Below are 18,028 nucleotides of genomic sequence, written 5' to 3'. Positions count from 1 at the left end.
ATGAGCTCCAATCATCAAGAAAATTCAATTCCTATTATCTAGATGAAATCTATTGTACTGTCAATGAGTGGGGAGATTGGTAAAATCTATTGTACTGTCAATGGATGAGAGATTAGATTAACTTTGGATAACCTTATAATTCATATGTGATAAAATTTGATCATATAATCTCAACGACTAAACTATTCAAACGGTTTTAGGATTAAATTTTATTATATCTCAATCAACAGATTAACGTCCAACTCAGACGATCGTCAAATTTTTAATAAAAATAACGAATTTAGAATATATTAATAGTTGATAATTTTATAATTTTTAATGATTGAAAGTATCAACGATAATCCTTATAATTAAAGGACCATTTTATAAGTTTTAACAATTGATGACTCAACAAAATAGTTTATTAATTTTTAATAATTGCAACGATCGAAAATCAATTTTTTTTATCAAAACAGCTACGTGTCAGTCAGTTTTTTTTTTCATTTTCTGTTTCTTTTCTCTTTATCCAAACAATAAAATGAAAACTACCCTAAAAGCGACCATCCCCATTTCCCTTTTATCTGTCTACAAATCTCATCTTAAACCCACTATTTTGGAATACTTGTGTTCCAATTCTTCTTTGATTTCTCTTTTTATTAAAAAGATAATAAATGGATTCTCTTCACGAATCAATTTCAGCAGCAAACACCACCGCCGCCGCCAACGGCAACACGGTGCCGCCGTTTCTGAGCAAAACCTACGATGTGGTGGATGACCCTTCCACGAACTCGGTCATTTCGTGGGGTAGTGGTAACAACAGTTTCGTTGTATGGAAAGTACCGGAGTTTTCAAGGGACCTTCTGCCCAAGTATTTCAAGCATAATAACTTCTCCAGCTTTGTCAGACAGCTCAATACATATGTGGGTATTTCTTTGATTTTATGTTTTTTCTTGTTTGGTTCTCTTTCTTTTTTAGAATTGCAATTCTTTGAACATCTGTAGGCTGATTTGATCTTTAGCTTTTTAGTTCTCATGTTAAGAATTCGATCCTAAGACCATTATGGTGTGATTCCTGGAGGAGAATTACAATTTTTGAAGTTTAAAGGGTTTCTGGATTCGTTTAAATTTTCATGCTCTGCTTTTTGTTTTTGGAATGTTTGGTGTTGAGTATTGCAGAAAACAAAGCTCGAATCAAACAGAATATCAGAAGTATTTTCATTAAGCTTGCATTATACATCACCTAAGCTAATTACTTATAGTAAATTCATAACAAACTTTAACAAACTAACAACTTCTAGAATAGTTTCCTAACAGACTTGACAGGTATGCAAGCTATATCCATCAGCTACAATCCTGCTCCCATGTATGACATTACACAAGCACTCTTCATTCACGTGAGCTTACATCATTCACTCAACATTCTCCCTACTTTCTCAACCTTCTTGATGAAAAGAACACTCGAATCGAAAGTGCGATACATCCTTCCGTTCAGCTTGAATCGGAAGTGCTGATGCTTCCTTCCGTTCGACTTGAATCGGAAGTGCCGATGCTTCCCTCCGTTCGACTTGAATTGGGAGTGCCGACGCTTTTCTCCGTTCGACTTGAATCGGAAGTGTCAATACTTCCTTCCGTTCGACTTGATCGGAAGTGCGATGCATTCTTTCGTTCTTCTTATTCACCTTCTTTTATCTATTCTAAACTTATCTACTGCATGATTAGCTAATGGATTAGTCTAATCCATCCATTTCATCTTCAATCTTAGGTGCCAAGTAAAGCCTGATATAACCCATCTCAGCAATCTTGTACTCAACCACAACAGGCAGTTCTGGAGACAGGCTGATTGACATTGTATTCGACAACAGGGTAGCCTTTGTAAATGAATTCATGTACCTCAATGCAAACGTCAACAATACTGGATTGTTTATCTCTATGATTGTCGCTTCTTCTGGTTTATCTACACTGGTGTTTTGCCTGAGAACAATATTTGCAGTCCCAATATCACCAGCTGTGGAAAACTTAACACCTTCTTTGGTTACAGAGATAACAACAGTATCACCAAGGCTAGCAAGATCTTTACAAACCCTTGCAAACTCAGATGAAGGCATCCTAACAATAGCTTGGTATTCAACATCTGGAATTCCAAGGTGCTCGCCATCAATATCAATTAGCTTCAACTCAAAAACCGCTATCTTATCTTGTTTTGGGTTCTTGAACATGAAAGCAATAGTCCCCATTGAGAGGTTCCTATCGCAGCGATAGTGCTCGAACCCTTCCGATCTGAGCAACAGAGCCACCAACGCCACTTGGCTCGAACCCATCGCCTGTAACAAGAATCCAGTCGCCGAACAGTCGAAGTTCACATCCCCACTCTGCACTTTTCTTTCCCTAATGCCTCGATCATCTTCGCCCCCAAATCATAAACAGTATCCATATCCGTCGTTTTAAGAGTCAATTTCCCAGTTTTTGAAGCCACCCCAGAAACTGACGGACCGTCTATTTGGATTTCAAAAACTTCGCCTTCGATCACTTCGATTTCTTCCTTGACTCTTACGTCGATGGACTTTCGAAACGCTTGCATTAGAGCTTCTGTTTTCGACATTTCCAGAGAGAAGATTTCACTGCCATAGAGCACAGAGAAAGGGGTTTCAAGGCCAAGGAACTTTGTGATGCCCATGGCGATGGCAGTTTTGCCAGTTCCAGGTTGGCAGTTTAGAAGCGTGAAACCAAAATTCCCAGGATTTTGGCGAAAGATACCATGTTGAGTATTGCAGAAAACAAAGCTCGAATCAAACAGAATATCAGAAGTATTTTCATTAAGCTTGCATTATACATCACCTAAGCTAATTACTTATAGTAAATTCATAACAAACTTTAACAAACTAACAACTTCTAGAATAGTTTCCTAACAGACTTGACAGGTATGCAAGCTATATCCATCAGCTACAATCCTGCTCCCATGTATGACATTACACAAGCACTCTTCATTCACGTGAGCTTACATCATTCACTCAACATTTGGGAATTTGGGTTGTTGTTATTATATTGCTTTGTGTGTGTGTGTAAATGAGATTGACGTTAACCGTGAATAGTTTTAATGATGGAGTTGCCTTTGGAGGAGAGATTTTAGAACCCATATTGCTGCTGGATCATGAATTTATGGTATAGTAATTGTGTAAGCTGAATTGAACGGGGATGTTGATCTGTTAAAATAAACTAAGGGAATTTCAATCATAATATGCTGGTTATGTTGTATAGGATTAGTAACAACAAGATTATTCCTTTGTGCATTTTGAAATTTGATAATCGATGCAGTTCCTATTATCATGTAGAATTGGCGATGGTATAGAGATGTTTGGTTGAAAACTGTTTACCATGGAATACAACCTGGAAGAATTGAGATGAAATGTAAACAGTAAAAACTGATAAACTCTTTATCTGTCTGTTGCTGGGGCTAACTTCGGAAATTTTGGTATGAGGGTTGTGGCTAAAAGTATTGACTTCTAATGCTACTTTGGAGGTTTTATTGTTTGGTACTTAGTCCATTGAATGCATATTCCTATAAAAAATAAAGCTGGAAAAAGCAAATAAACTTCTTGTCCGAGTTCAATGGTTTTTGTAGTGAGCATCTCTTGGTTCATCCTCACACTTAATTGTTCTCTTGAAGGAGAGATTATATTCCATCTTTGTTTAGCAATAACATTGTTTGAGTTGGTTGTGATCGATGCACATAGCATTACAAACTTGAGTGCACTAAACTTATTACTTTCTACCTTCCCCGTGGTAATGGCGATGAAGTCTAGTTTCACATTCTAACTTCATAGCTGCAGGAATCCTGTTGTAGTAGTTACTAGCTTGCTTTTTTATATGACTACATTTGCAGTTAATGTACCATTGAGCATATGGCTAACTAGCCATTTATATATTTTGACCAACTTTACTATCAAAAGAATTATACTAATTGCAGTTATTTCGTACTAATCTTTTCTGTTGAATTTGAAGTAGATAAAGTACTTTAGTTATTCATGTATGATTTTTTTGCTCTCAGATCAGGAACAGAGGTGCCTTTTACTTTTCTTCCTTATGGCTTTTTATATTGATTTCACGATCCTGGAACAAATTCTAAACGTCCTTAATGATGTTTTTCAGTTAAATACTATAAATTCTGGAGATGCATTTATATTCCATGCTTTTGACCAAGTTTATTCTTTTTCTATATTCTTGCCATGTTTGATCTAACTATATTTGTTTACTTAGTATAAGTCAAGAGGCATCTTAAGCTTACATTAAGTTTAAGGATTTTCTGAGAAAGATAATAAATTCAGGGGATTGGCTAAATCAAAAATTGATTTCCCGATTTTCTCAGATTAGCTTTTCTTCTTTTTTTCAATGTCTTCTGACACTGAAAATGCATTTTAGCCAACAAGTGAGCAAAAGCCTGAAGGAGAAACTAGGAGAATATTATTTGTAAGCACATGGCCCATGGGTTGTAATTTGAAATTAATTCATTTGAGAGGGAGGATGTTATGGATTGAATTGTTCTGACCTCTTCTTTTTCTTGATCTGAAGAACTCATCTAGTTGTAATTGTGTTTGTTATCTGCAGGTTTAAGTATATGCTTGTAATTATTAACTGATTGTGGTCAGGCGTTGAAGCTCAAACAAGATGGATGATATGTGATTCAATTAGATATTAAAATTCAATCCTGCTTTACGCATATGTGGGCTTCCTACATTCTATTTGGCAAATATATGTGATTACTCTTGTCGTTGATCATCATAATTTTTTTTCCTTTAGGGTTTTAGGAAAGTTGACCCAGACCGTTGGAATTTGCAAATGAGGGGTTCCTAAGAGGTCAGAAGCAACTCCTGAAAACTATCAGCAGGCGAAAACCTACTAATGTCCATAGTAATCAACAACCTCAAGTACAGAGCTCAACAGTTGGAGCTTGCATTGAGGTAGGGAAGTTTGGACTCGAAGAGGAGGTTGAAAGGCTGAAGAGGGACAAGAATGTTCTCATGCAGGAACTTGTTAGGCTGAGACAGCAGCAACAAGCCACAGATAACCAGCTGCAAGCTGTAGGACAGCGTGTACAGGTGATGGAGCAGAGACAGCAGCAAATGATGTCTTTTCTTGCGAAGGCCATGCAAAGTCCAGGTTTCTTAAACCAGCTTGTACAAAATCAGAATGAAAGCAACAGGCAGCTTACTGGTGGAAACAAAAAGAGGAGACTCCCCAGGCAGGATGAGGAAGACATAACTGATGAAAATGGCACCATATCTCCCAAAGGACAGATTGTAAAGTTTCAACCTTCACTTAATGAGGCAGCAAAGGCAATGCTGCACCAGATATTGAAGATGAACACATCACCTAGACTGGAACCTTCGATAGATAACTCTGGTGCTTTCATGATTGATGGTATTCCTTCTTCCAATGCACTAGACAGTGGGAGCTGCTCCAGTCGGATTTCTGGAGTGACACTTTCAGAAGTCCCTCCACCTTCTGGACAATCTTATCTGCAAGCAGAATCAAGTTTTCCTGACGCTTGTGAGCATACTGAGGTAGGTAAAATGTTGGACATAAATCTGCATAAATCACAAAATGATGCAGTTTTTCCAAACATCCCTCAAATGCAAGCAATTGTGCCTGATAGTGATAATAATATTGGCTTTACTGATGCAAGTTTGGGAGGAGGGTCTGAGAGAGGGAATGCAGAGTATGCTGATCCAGTGTCAGCCATTTTGAATTGTGCAAAATCTATAGAAACGGGTGAGCTTTCTACTGATCATGATATGGACATCTTGCTGGATGGAACCCCTAAGCTTCCGGCAATTAGTGATGTTTTCTGGGAACAGTTTCTTACAACAAGTCCCCCCAGTGGAGACACAGATGAAATTAACTCTTGTTCTCCCGAAAATGGTGCAACCGGTGAACATGAATTACTCGTAGGGGAGGATAATGGATGGGATGGGATTCAACATATGAATCATCTTACGGAGCAAATGGGCCTTCTTACATCAAATAGCCAGAGAGGTTGATGACCTAGAAATTGTGTAAATGTGTTTCTTGCTGTTGTGAGGTAAATCTTCAAACAATCTATCTACCATATTTAGCTATGACCTGGAGTGCTATACATAGTACTAATTCTTGCACCTATCCCCCGGGCATCGTGATATGTTCTTTTAAAATAATTAATAATGCTCTGCATCATATTTAACTTCTGTTGAAATGCATATCAAGTCTTCCTTAAAAAATAATAGTGCCCTTACGACCTGAATTTATTGTTATGTATTTTTCATTTTTAATAATTCAATCCTATCCTAAACTTTTCATTCTTACTTAGACAAGGTCTTGTGCAAAATGCCCCCTTTTTTGCAATCTTGAATTTGTTATCAGCACAACTTGAAAGAAACAAATCATTTTTGTGTTCTCAATTTATTCCATGGTTTTGCAGGGGTTAATGCTGATGATTATGATGATCTACGAAGCTGGCAATAAAATCTTTTGTTTAATGATAAACTTTTGTTGCTAAAAGGAGTTATCTTCAATGCTATTTTACTAGTAGCATAACAATATGATATCCAAACGGCTGTTATCCAATGAAACATACGCAATAGTACAAATATATGCATATATCAGGTATGTTGTGGAATACCACTTTTAGCCATGATGAATTTTAGAATGTAGATTCACTTGAAATGCAAATCACAAGAGAATATTTGGGTATTGCTTCCTTCTGCCTTTTTTCTTGCTTGATATTGGAAATCTATGCAAAACCTTAAAAGCCATCCCCGAACTATTATCCTGCAAGAACTGAGAAAAGTGAACCATGGTTTTAACAATGTCTTTTTTTTTTCCCATTTTAGAGGTTTGACTAAATGAAAGATTGATAGGTTGAATTAGGTTGACTGAAGGACATCTTCTATTTCTAATATCTCCCTTTACTTTGTTTTTTTATATAAAAAAAATTGATTGATCTTGCTAGGATGGACTGAAGTGGGGTAATTGCTCTCTTGAAAATTTTAAAATTATATTTATTTTAGTTTTTTTTTATTTTCAATTAATAATCTATTTTCACACCTATAATTTTATGAATTTACCCTCTTAGCATAAGATCATGTGTTTGTCTTGTGGTTGTGGAGAACGAATTAAAATCGTCATTGCTTGATTTCATAATATTTTTCTTTGTCGGCTTGTCTTTTTCTCCTTCTTAAGATTTTAAGGTCTGTTAGGGATATCAGAAGGGTGTTGTTTTAGGGATTTGAAGAAAAGTATTTCAAAGGAGACTGTTGTAGGGATTTGAAGAAAAGAGATGGTTGATGACATCTTATTTCATGTTTATATCGATTATTTTTCTTAAAGCTTAATCCACGTATAATTTACGTGGAAATAATGTCTTTATTATTTTACTTAATTATCATATCAACTCAGTAAATCGTTAATAGTCTAATGATAGTTAACATGTGGTGACTACATCTTAATTAAATAAAAGCGAAAGTAATCGTATGTATTATGTTTTTTAAAATCAATGAGGAAAAGTAGATAAAATTCGAATCTAAGTGATAACCTAATCTACGTGGAAATGATGTAAATTTTAGTTTATTTAATTAAAGTTGCGATAATCATATCTTAATTAAATAAAAATAAAAGAAATCATATATAATTTTTTTAAAATCAATGAGAAAAAATTGACAAACACAAACATAAGTGATCAATCATGTAGTTAATCTTAAAAAATTAAATTAAATTATTTTATAAATTAAAATGATTACAAAGAAATATTTATTCTATATATCCTTAATCATTTAATAGTAATATTTTATTATATTATTATAATCGTTGATGATAAAATTCATGATCTCTAAAAAATAATTATTATTATTTTTTAACACGGACGTAATTAAGTTACACTGTTGTGAGCTGAATCCCTAAAATCCATATGAGCGGTTAGATAAGACAAATACTGAGGATTAGATATGCAGATCTCGAGGAAAGTAAAGGCGATGGAGGCAGTGGTCCCAAACCCTAATCCCATGCCCCTCGGTCCATTATAAAGTAGTCTCGTGATATATTCACTGTGGCTGAGCTTAAATAATTCAACATAGATTTCTATCGCCATGATCACTTTCGTATAGTATCAAAAGATCTCCAGAATTTGAATATGAATTTATTTTAGAATATTTTGGTCATTTATGTTTTATGTTGGAACAAAAAGAATGAAAATTATTAGTCAATGAATGATTAACGTTAAAAAATTAATCTTTTTTTCTTTAAAATTAAATGTTAGACGTCAAAATACTCTTTAAAAAAATGGTTAAAATGATTAATCAATCGAACGTTAGGATCCTATTTACCCCAAGATCGTCAAAATATTCAAAAAAGAACATAGAGTTGTATAATTTTGATACATGTAAATAGTTGAGAGACCTTCTGTAATTTTTAATAGCCAAAGATCATTTTGCAACTCAACAAAGAAAGAAACAGACCATTAATATACTTTACCCTTAATTCAATAGAGTATGATTTAAACCAATATGTACCATCACCAAGAACAAAATAATTATAGCAATCCACATCCCACAGCTCTAGTGAGCATGTGATAACTTATAAACCTCTCAATATCCAAATAATTAGTGTAGATGCTTGAGGCACCTAATAACTTAAAAGCCACTCGATATATATCTGGATGAGATGCATTGAATCCATCGAAAAATGAGTTCCATTTTGTGCTTTTGTTATAACAAAATTTGCATACCATGGGTAATATCTCGACAACAAAACCTTATTGAAAACAAGAAAATTACAGGCTAAGACAAATGGGAGTTGTTTTTTGCCAGTATTACTACGGATAAAACCATCACCCTGTTATTCGAATATACATGTTCACTTCGAAATTTTTATTGAATCAGGCAAACGGAGAAATCTATTTTACATGCTTTGCTGCAAACTAAGAACCTCCATGGATGATCTTACTTGCAGCATAAAGAATTTAGTAACACAGATGACGTACGACTGTATAGTTTGGATAGTACCCCAACTGAATGCGTTCATAGCTTATGCTACAACAACTACGATGAAAATAAGGAGAATGATCCCAAAGATTAACACCAGCAAACACCTCTGCAAGGAAAAGGTTGAGGTATTATCATGTTTTATCTTTAATGTCACAGATTTGCTTAAAACATGCAAACAAATTATCGATATTGGAAGAGAGTTGTGGGAAAATGATTTGGATATATCGAACTTACTGTTGATGAATTTGCTCTCTGGATCTTGGATGCCTTTTTAAGATGATAAGTAGCTTGAACAGTTGCTGCATGGGAATTCTCAACATTCGAACCAATGTCATCTGCGAGGAAATAAAATTACAACAGCTTGGGAAGTTAGCAGGCAAAGCTTGGAGAATACTGAGCGAGAAAGAGAACCATTCGAACCAAAGTATATTAAGGACACAAGTTTTACCAATCATGGCTCCTTGCTCATGGACCAAAACTGCTAGATCTTTGAAGATCTCGTTCACTTCACTTATCTCTTGCTGAACTTCTTTGATCCCCTGTTCTCGCTCTTCAATAATAGCTTCATTAAATGTGATTTCATTTTCCAACAGTACAACTTCTTGTCTGTTAGCAGGAGAAAAAAAAGAAGACAGTTATAAACATTTCCAGGAAAGCAAATTACAAAGGTTGTGAATATATCTTTTTTTCTCAATATGGAAACTTAAGAAAGTCAATTGATGAAAAATTGAAGAGAAAAGAGAAACAATATAAGAAAATAGCTTTTCCCCTTGAATGCTTGTTACACCAACAAAGTAAACAAATCGCATGAATAAAAAAGAGAATATATTTGAAGTCGGGCTTCCATCATTTAAAGCCTCCAAGAATGCTACTGGAGAAATCCAGTGCAAAAGTTTCACCCACAATGCTAAAGAAACCATTAAAATGAGTCTCGTACATTAGCAACTTTTATAAACATAAATAAGGCTGATCAGTTTGGGAAGTGACAGATTAGCTTCTAGAATCGGCAAGAACAGAAGTAACAATTATGGAATTAGAAACCATCAAATAGGATTTCTTGAGAATCATCAACATCATTCACAGAGTTAAGCTAAAGAATTTCTCAATTGGTCAAAGTTTCTAATAATATAAAGCAGGATAAAAGTTGCCACTTCAAAATAATGAATTTCAGTGCACAATGGAGAGAACATTTTTTTAAAGCAAGAAGATGAAAATAATAAGGTTATGCCATCACAATACTCACGCTTCTCAACCACACCAATAGAAAACATTAAGTAAAATCCAGAAAGCCGTTGCAAAAAGGCAAGCGTCACAAAAGTAGGTTATAGCATCGACATACAATGTAAATAAAGCTCACCCTTTTGTAACCAGAAGCTGTTGGTGTTCTAGACTCTTAGATGAATTCTTCTCCACCTCATAGGCATCATAACTGCATATGTTCAACAGTCTTGTAGAAATGATAACAGCTCGGCAGTAATTAAATTACACAGTATGGTCAACTCTGTACCATCTAAAAGTAGCTCAAAGAAGCTTGCAGGACACCAAATGTAATATCAACACCTCTTGTGAGTCACACTTACATTCCAATTTCATCTTTCATATACTTCAACAACAATTGAGACTATAAAATGGTTACTAGAAACGTTTCTAAGTCATTTCTCAGTACTCTTCAAAGTAATATGCTTGAATCTTCACATTTTATTGTTGCTATATGTGTTCAAAATGCAATTTGAAAACCCATAAAATGGTTGATTAACTTTCCACTCCATTAAAAAAAGACAAGATGTTTGTACCAAGGGCCAGGGCATAAACAATCGGAATCACATTGAACATGCACATATGGATGTCTATATCGAGTGTTGACAGTTTCAGAAATGCATGACCATCTTTAGAAGCAACAGAAAATGTGCATTTATGCAGCCGTATGCACATAAGAGAAATTTCGGTGATAGTACCTGGAAGGAAGAACTTCTTTGGGAACAGAAGGTGAATATGCTGTCTCCCTCTCAGCTGCAAGCCTTTGAGCCTTTTGAAAGTCTTTAAGAGCTGCTTGAAAATCTTTCGCAAGCTTAGCATCAGCAATTTTCTTCAAGGGCTGCAGTTTAACAAAACAGAAACTCAGGTGAGAAATCTAGACCGCCACCCTCATTCTAACACAAGCTATAAAATGAGAGCAAAAACTATAAGAGGAAGTAAAAAACATTTCCAGAAACCAATCTAGTCAAAAGATGTGAGGACAAAATCATAAGCAGAGAATGAAGGGGAAACCAACAAGTAAACCCGTGTCACCAAAGGGTGAAATGAAGTGCTGATGGGTGATGAGAGGCTAAACACACAATAGAAGTGTCTTTGAACCCTCCGCACCGCACCCCCAAAAACAAAGACTGGCTTGCATCTGCATGCCATAATTTTTTTTCACCAACATATTTAAACAAAAAGCAGATTATCTTACACTAACTTCTGCATCTTGATCAGCTTCACTTGCTTCCCTTAGTTTAGCTGAAGTCTCTTTGACCAGCTGCCCAATATGTAGCCTTGTCTTATGCCTGACAATGATAACAAAAAGAATTAAGGGCCGATGAGGAAGCATGGTCATTGATTGCATTAATTCCATAAATTCCATCTGATCTATTCAAAGATTCATGTCCAAGATATCTATGTTGTGCCCCAGGTTATAATTGCAGCGACATGAAGGGCAAAATAGATCAATCATGTATTCGTTCATTCATTCGATTATTTGTTAGTTGTATATGGCTAAAATTTTACCCTATTAGATACAGAAGTTCAAAGATACAGAAAGGAGGTCCAAATTTATGTTCTTTAATTCAATCTTGAAATATGCTTAAAAAACCAAGAGCCAAACACTTTCTTGCTCCATAACTATACGGTCAATTTTAAGTTTATATGAAAAAACAGAGCACTAAGAAAAGTAAATCAAGTTAAATTCTCCCGATAGTAAAAATAGAAAACACGGATCCAATTTACAAAAAAAGGGGGATTTGTAGAGTAAATTAATGGGTAGAGATCATAGAGGTTCACGAAATCCAGAACGAAAGCCCAAATATATATTCTTTCGATTCGATTTCGAAAACCAAGCTCCAATTAAAATCAAAAGTCAAATTCATTCATAGCCTAGAATTTATATGGTCGAATTTAAGTTTCAAACACCCAAAATTTTCCAAATTGAAAAAAAACCAAGAGAACTTACAACTTGCTGCGTAATTCAACGGTGTCTTTAAGGGTACCGAGGGAATTAACAAGGCGATCAAAGGCCAAAATAGCGGTTCGTATTTTGAAAATCCCAGCCGCCACCGACTGCGAAGCCGAAGCGTGTTCTGTATCTTGCGTTGGCTTTCGCTGAGAAGAATTCAAGTAATTGTTTGGGTGTGGCCTTGCAAGACCCGCTTCAAGATCCTGAAAACTCATATCTTTTGGTTTTGTTTGATTCGGGAGGAAGATGGGTTAGGTTGAAGGAAGACGAAGGAAGAAGAGGGGAAGTTGAAGGAACCCAAAAGCCAAAATACCGTACGAAACAGCGTCCAAGTCTTTATATATATATATATAATAACATAAAAAGGAAAAATAAAACTTGTTTGGTGTAGCAGTTGTTCAAGTTGAACAAGAAGTCAAAACTCAATTTGGATTCCATTTCGGATTTTATACAAAAATTAAAATTTCACGTATTGAGTTAATCGCATCATATGTCCTTAAACTGATCCTTAAATTTATCTGTAAACTTCTTAATATTTTAATTTCATTCTTAAATTGTGACCATCATTCTAAATTAGTCCCCAAACTTTTTTGAGCATTCTAATTTCATCTCAAATTATACGTATATACTAATCACATTCCTTGATAATAAAATCGTTAGTCCAAGTTATATTATTATATGTTTGAAGAAAAGCAAAATTTAGGTTAAATATGATTGAAACTAATCACATATTTGGACGAGTTTTGGGTTTTGGGATAAAATTAGAATATTCAAAAGTTTAGGGATTAATTTAGAAAAAGGGTCATAATTTAGGGATAAAAATAGAATGTTCAAAAGTTTAAGGACTAATTTAAAATGAGAGTCATAGTTTGGGGATTAAATTAAAATATCTAAAAGTTTATGGACTAATTTAAAATGAGAGCCATAGTGTTTGGGGACATATAATGCAATTAACTCAAATGTTAATGAACTCATTGAGTGGTCTCAGTGTTTAAAATGAGTGTTGTTATCCCTTAAAGTTCTAGGTTCAAACAATTATATATGTAAAATGTGTGTGTTGTCGATAATTAAAAGATATTATGAACATATATTATTTCATAATTACCACATACTACTAAAAAGAAAATTTAGATTATATGTTTTTTCATTCATCAATAATTTTTAAAGAATATTATTTTTAATTAGAATAATAATAATCTTAACCTTTCTTATTTACACGTTAAATTAATATAATCTTAATTTAACATAATTTTAGAAAATTTAACCTCCAATCAATTTGTTTTGATGAGTTCCCCACCACCTAACATGGCCATTTTCTACCCTTTGCAACTATTTCTTTCCTTTTAGTTATTGCAAATATACATTCCCTTGTAATTTTGCATATAATCACACCGTATTCAATTATTATAACACTAACAATGTAAGCATTACTAACAATTCTTTACCATCACTGAATTCAGCAAGAATCGATTTGACTTAAAAAATTAATTTTTTCGACTCGATTTGACTTGAAAAAAATTAATTCGAATTGATTTCGAGTTGTACTTTCATAAACTCGACTTGACTCGAAAAATTTTAAGTTCAAATTGAGTTGTGGAATACAACTCGAACAACTCAATTAGTAACTTGAATAATTCAATTTTTTTAGCAATTAGTAAATTAATTTTAAAGTTTTGGCCGAGTCCATCGACTTTGTATGATATATGTATATTACATATTAAAAAATATAAAGAAATATATGTATTTTATATCGTTATTAACTTAATTTTCCTCCCAAACCCTTCCATTTATACTTTCTTTGTAACTTAATTTTCCTCCAACCGGATGATGACACGTGTCACCATTTGATTGGATAAAAAATTTAATTTATTAACTAAATTAAAATAAATAGATAAAATCTTTAAATCAGGTGGTGACATGTGTCATTAACGACACGTTTCATGATCTGAATCATGTCGATTCCTGATTGAATGATTAATTTATTAAATTAAATTTAAATTATGACCAAACTGATATAATATATAAATATTAATGACTAAATGTATAATTATATTATTTTTTAATTGTCACATCAATATTTCCGTCAATTGTTAATTGTTAGTGGCTTAATTGACAACAATTATATAATTAGGTAATCTGATTAATAAAACTAAAAGATCGGCGATAAAAATAAAATGATTAAATAATTAAATGATCAATGATATAATTTTTTTTGTCAATGATTAGGTGATTGCATATCATATGCAGTATTCTTGATTGAATAATATTTTCTCTTTCAAATTTTTTAATTCTTGAAATCTTATTATTTTTAAATTAAATTAATCAAATAATAATACATATACTATTATTTTATTTTTATTTTTATTTTTATTTTTAAACAAAAAATAACAATTAATTAAACATTATCTCAACAAATTTTATTATCTGATTCAATTAAACAAAAATGGAGATATAAAGGTAAGAGTAGACAAAACAATTAAATACTAAAATATTTTCTAAAGTTGAAGAATAAAAAATGCCATTAGACATTTATCCAATTTAAATAAGTATAGCCTCAATTATTAGCCATTCATTCGAATCTCATAATGAATGCTTGATTTATTATAATATCTTTAATATTTCTAAAGTAATATGAATAAGTACAAGATAATATATGTTCAAAGATAACTCTCAACCATTTAATATTGAACGTGTATATTCATACACGCTAAGTAATGTCTTAGTGAGGCATAAGTAATCATAAGAAAAATTCTAAACACGAGTATATCATAACAATTCTGATATCAATTAACTCTTTCAATTCATTATAAACTCTATAGTTTACAACTGTAGTGTCAATACGGTAATTCACAACTTACTATAAATTAAGTGGTTTGTATACTCAATGTCAATACGAAAATTCATAATCTTATTATGAATTTCTTAAGTTGCACATACAGTGTCAATACGAAAGTTCATAAATTTATTATGAATTTCTTAGGTTACACACACAGTGTCAATACAGAAATTCATAAACTTATTATGAATTTCTTAAGTTACACACATAGTGACTTATTATAAATTTATTAGGTTGCACACACAATGCTAATACGAAAATTCATAAACTTATTATGAATTTCTTATGTCGCACACACGGTGCCAATACGGAAATTACAATACATACATTAAGCAACATGCATCTATGACTACCATAACATATAAGTACATAAGAACTGCACTCACCTGACTTGCCTCGCTATTATATCCAAAACGCAAATCTGACTACTCAGCGACTTTATCGTTGCCTTTCGTTTTGCTTGACTCGGGAGCTTGATTGCGATCTACTCAAACATCCATTAAAGACACATATCATACCAAATGTTAGTATATTCCCTAACATTTATACTTTAACAATACTCAAAAGTACTATTTTTTTAATTTTCTATAACAATCTCAGCCTATCTTAAAATTCATGGCTCAATAGTATCAATACCCCTACCATGGTATCGATACTTCTATATTGTGGTACCGATACTCCCCTTACAGTATCGATACCATTTCTACATTTTGGAATCAATGGTATCGATACCTTCCTCATAGTATCGATACCCACATCAGTATTGATACTAATCGCATTAGTATCGATATTGTTCATCTGATTTCTTCCAAAATTAAACCTATATTATCGGTATTGTTCTTCCAGTACCGATACCCTTATCCAGATTTTCCATTTTCAGCCCGATTTTTTACCCATATTTGGTCAATTTCCCTTATTTTTACCTCCAACAATACTATCAAACTCTTCTTCACTTATCACAACTAACTTTCCTTCATTTAGCTTCTTATAAAATATATACTCTCCAAAGAACATTTTAATTCAAGAATCATACCACTTTTTCTAACATGTTTTTAAACCCATCCATGGATTCTAATCTCTTATTTACTTCTTTGACAAGTCAAATATACCAGTAAACATCAATAAAAACTCATATCTTAACATATAATTCAAAAACTCATTTTCTTAAATCTCAAATATTTTATCCATATCTTAGTTTTAATCTTATTTAACCCCTCATTAAGCCTCTATAATACTCAATGATTCAAAAACCAACAAAAAACGAAAAGAAAAGCTAGCCAAATTAAACCTTACCTTTGGCTATGAAGGAAAGCCTTAACACGGGGAAGAAGAAGAAAAATATATGATTTTGTTGACTTAACTTTCCAAATTTCCTTTAAAACAATACCTAATAAGGAAATGAATTTTAAATTCATTTCCTCCCTTAAATAACCAAAATGTCATCTTAATTCATTACTACAGTGACTTTTCGTTATGTTTTTATCTTTCGAGCTGTAGTTAATTTGGGTTACATGTGTATATATTTTGAAAATACTACTTTTGTTACTGATGCTAGATTTGCTTCGATACTGATTTTGAAATATTTTATTTTTTCGACTTTAATTTACTGAATTTAAATTTTGATGCTATAAAATATATTTTTAAAGATGTATAATTATAATTCAGATTTTAAGTTATTAAAGAATGTTTTTAGAAATTTTTTATTGTAATCCGCTAGATCTGATCGTAATACATAGGCCGGGTATAGGGGGTTACAATAATAAATGAATGTTTAGTTTTATAAAATTATTTCACGAATCATCTTACCTCAATGGTTAAAAGAATCGTTATTGTTCCTAGTGATCATGAGTTCGAACACCAACGACTGTAGCAGGGTGATTGAGCGTTCATTGTCAAATGATTGAGAGCATTTAAAATAAATATTAATAATATAAATTTTTTAAATGGGATGAGTACAAACACTAGATTCTTAAGCAAGATCAGGAGTTCGAATCTTGACGATTGCAAATAGAGTAAATTGTGTTGAAAGTGTAGTTCTTATCTTTGTAGTATCCGATTCAAAATAATTTATCAATAAATCAGATATTAGTTATTATAAAAAATGGACAATAATTATTAAAAAAATAAATATATTTTCTTACATCAAACAGTTTCTTAATTATTTTTTTATATATTACATTGAAATTACTTAACTACTACGATATAGATTTAACCTCGAGCAAACCGAGATGACCCAAAATGAAAATTTCATGACCACGTCCATTTACACGTCAACGCCCACGCCTCTTCAAATCATCTACACCCGGATCTACCTAAATCTTTACATCACTTGCACCAATATTCCAATCATACCCTCGGACATCGACGCTGCATCAGAAAGGATTATAAAAGTTATCAAAGATAGTTTAATTATATGATATTATTTTGTTGAATACTTTAATTATTGAAAGTTATGAAAAAGTTATTTAACTATTCATATATTTTAAACATATTATTTTATGTTAATAAATTAAAGGTATTTGAATTGAACGTTAATCTATTGATAAAATACAATAAAAATTATATTTTAATGATGTTTATTGACATTGTTTGCTTTCAAGCATTGATTTGATGACATAATGTAAATAAATAGTCTGTCTACAAAATACATCAAAAATAGTTATAAGATCAGATTTTATTATATCTCAGTTAACATGTTAATGTCCAACTCAAATGACTACCAATTTTTTAACAAAAAATGATAGTTTTGATACATATGAACAATTAAATGATCATTTTATGATTTTTAATAGTAGATGAACTCAATAAAATAATATTTAATAATCAAAAATTATTTTATAAATTTTAATAATAGAAGAATTAAAAAAATAACATTATATAGTTGGGACCATTTGTGTATTTTATCATGTCACTTTTGGCATCAAAGAAATAGATCCATAGTAAGAAACTAAGGATGTTCGCAGAGGATATTAATCACCCCAATCTTCGCATG

The 18,028-nt window shown here is 32.5% G+C and overlaps 2 protein-coding genes, 1 long non-coding RNA gene and 1 pseudogene across 4 annotated transcripts; 2 read left to right on the top strand and 2 right to left on the bottom strand.

Annotated features, from left to right (window-relative positions):
• The first annotated feature begins 576 nt into the window (after positions 1-576).
• Positions 577-6,708, top strand: LOC120142998 (annotated as a pseudogene).
• On the bottom strand, positions 1,706-2,652 carry LOC120143105 (proliferating cell nuclear antigen-like). The gene is made up of 2 exons (XM_039157517.1): positions 2,469-2,652; positions 1,706-2,379 (listed from the first exon to the last, which is right to left on the bottom strand). Exons 1-2 carry the CDS (start codon positions 2,650-2,652, stop codon positions 1,706-1,708), a joined length of 858 nt encoding a protein of 285 aa, XP_039013448.1.
• Positions 6,709-8,775: 2,067 nt separating the features above from the next.
• LOC120142999 (syntaxin-21-like) lies at positions 8,776-12,505 on the bottom strand. Of its 2 annotated transcripts, none has more exons than XM_039157431.1 (7): positions 12,198-12,505; positions 11,442-11,535; positions 10,945-11,084; positions 10,347-10,418; positions 9,438-9,595; positions 9,224-9,324; positions 8,776-9,095 (listed from the first exon to the last, which is right to left on the bottom strand). In XM_039157431.1, the coding sequence occupies exons 1-7, from the start codon at positions 12,413-12,415 to the stop codon at positions 9,030-9,032; spliced, it is 849 nt and encodes a 282-aa protein (XP_039013362.1). In that variant the 5' UTR covers positions 12,416-12,505; the 3' UTR covers positions 8,776-9,029. The 2 variants fall into 2 exon arrangements, with proteins under 2 accessions (XP_039013362.1, XP_039013363.1); XM_039157432.1 differs by having other exon boundaries at positions 11,448-11,535; positions 12,198-12,504.
• Positions 11,237-11,493, top strand: LOC120143001. Its single transcript, XR_005517905.1, has 3 exons — positions 11,237-11,263; positions 11,315-11,334; positions 11,373-11,493. It is a non-coding gene; the product is annotated as an uncharacterized LOC120143001 (long non-coding RNA).
• Positions 12,506-18,028: the final 5,523 nt, after the last annotated feature.

The sequence above is a fragment of the Hibiscus syriacus genome, unplaced genomic scaffold (assembly GCF_006381635.1).
Source record: "Hibiscus syriacus cultivar Baekdansim isolate YM2019G1 unplaced genomic scaffold, ASM638163v2 tig00110833_pilon, whole genome shotgun sequence".
Lineage (NCBI taxonomy): Eukaryota > Viridiplantae > Streptophyta > Magnoliopsida > Malvales > Malvaceae > Hibiscus > Hibiscus syriacus.
Note: the sequence above shows the minus strand (reverse complement) of the source record. Positions and strands in the feature narration are given on the sequence as shown.